The sequence below is a fragment of the Sinocyclocheilus grahami genome, unplaced genomic scaffold (assembly GCF_001515645.1).
Source record: "Sinocyclocheilus grahami isolate Dianchi unplaced genomic scaffold, SAMN03320097.WGS_v1.1 scaffold21024.1, whole genome shotgun sequence".
In the NCBI taxonomy this organism is placed as follows: domain Eukaryota; kingdom Metazoa; phylum Chordata; class Actinopteri; order Cypriniformes; family Cyprinidae; genus Sinocyclocheilus; species Sinocyclocheilus grahami.
The window spans coordinates 1-742 of NW_015518270.1; the positions used below are offsets into that span (position 1 = coordinate 1).

Genomic DNA, 742 nt, shown 5'->3' on the forward strand with positions numbered 1-742 from the left:
AAATTTTCAAGATTTTTCTTCCAGGAAAACAGACTTGGGATTGTATGCAAATTTGTGCGTGTTTCATGAAGTTATGAAGTGCATTTAACCTTCTGTACAAAGCCTAGGATGACTAAACTGCTAAAGAAAGAGCTCACCCTGCAGACGGACATCTGGTTGGTGGTGAGGGTGCCGGTCTTGTCAGAGCAGATGACGGAAGTGCAACCCAGCGTCTCCACAGAGGGCAGAGAGCGGACAATGGCATTTTTCTTGGCCATACGGCGGGTGCCGAGAGCCAGGCAGGTGGTGATGACAGCAGGAAGACCTTCAGGGATGGCAGCCACGGCTAGAGCGACGGCAATCTTGAAGTAGTAAATGGCTCCACGGATCCAGGAGCCGCCGTGGACGGGGTCGTTGAAGTGGCCGATGTTGATGATCCACACGGCAATGCAGATGAGAGAGATTACCTTAGAGAGCTGCTCACCAAACTCATCCAGCTTCTGCTGCAGGGGCGTCCTCTCCTGCTCTGTGGAGGCCATCTCGTCACGGATTTTACCGATCTCTGTGTTCACGCCTGTGGCCACCACCACACCTACGGCTTTGCCTGCAGCAATGTTGGTTCCCTGAAATGCACACATTTAACATGAACAGGAAAAATACATGGCTTTTGCGTCAAAAATATTTTGGTTCAGCTGAAGTCCAATTTTCTTACTGAGAACAACATGTTTTTCTTGTCCTGATTGACGGCACGGGGATCCGGCAC

The 742-nt window shown here is 50.4% G+C and overlaps 1 protein-coding gene across 1 annotated transcript; it reads right to left on the reverse strand.

Annotated features, from left to right (window-relative positions):
- Window positions 1–62: 62 nt before the first annotated feature.
- LOC107579871 (sarcoplasmic/endoplasmic reticulum calcium ATPase 2-like) lies at window positions 63–736 on the reverse strand. Its single transcript, XM_016265659.1, has 2 exons — window positions 692–736; window positions 63–602 (listed from the first exon to the last, which is right to left on the reverse strand). Exons 1-2 carry the CDS (start codon window positions 701–703, stop codon window positions 72–74), a joined length of 543 nt encoding a protein of 180 aa, XP_016121145.1. The 5' UTR covers window positions 704–736; the 3' UTR covers window positions 63–71.
- Between the last annotated feature and the right edge of the window lie 6 nt (window positions 737–742).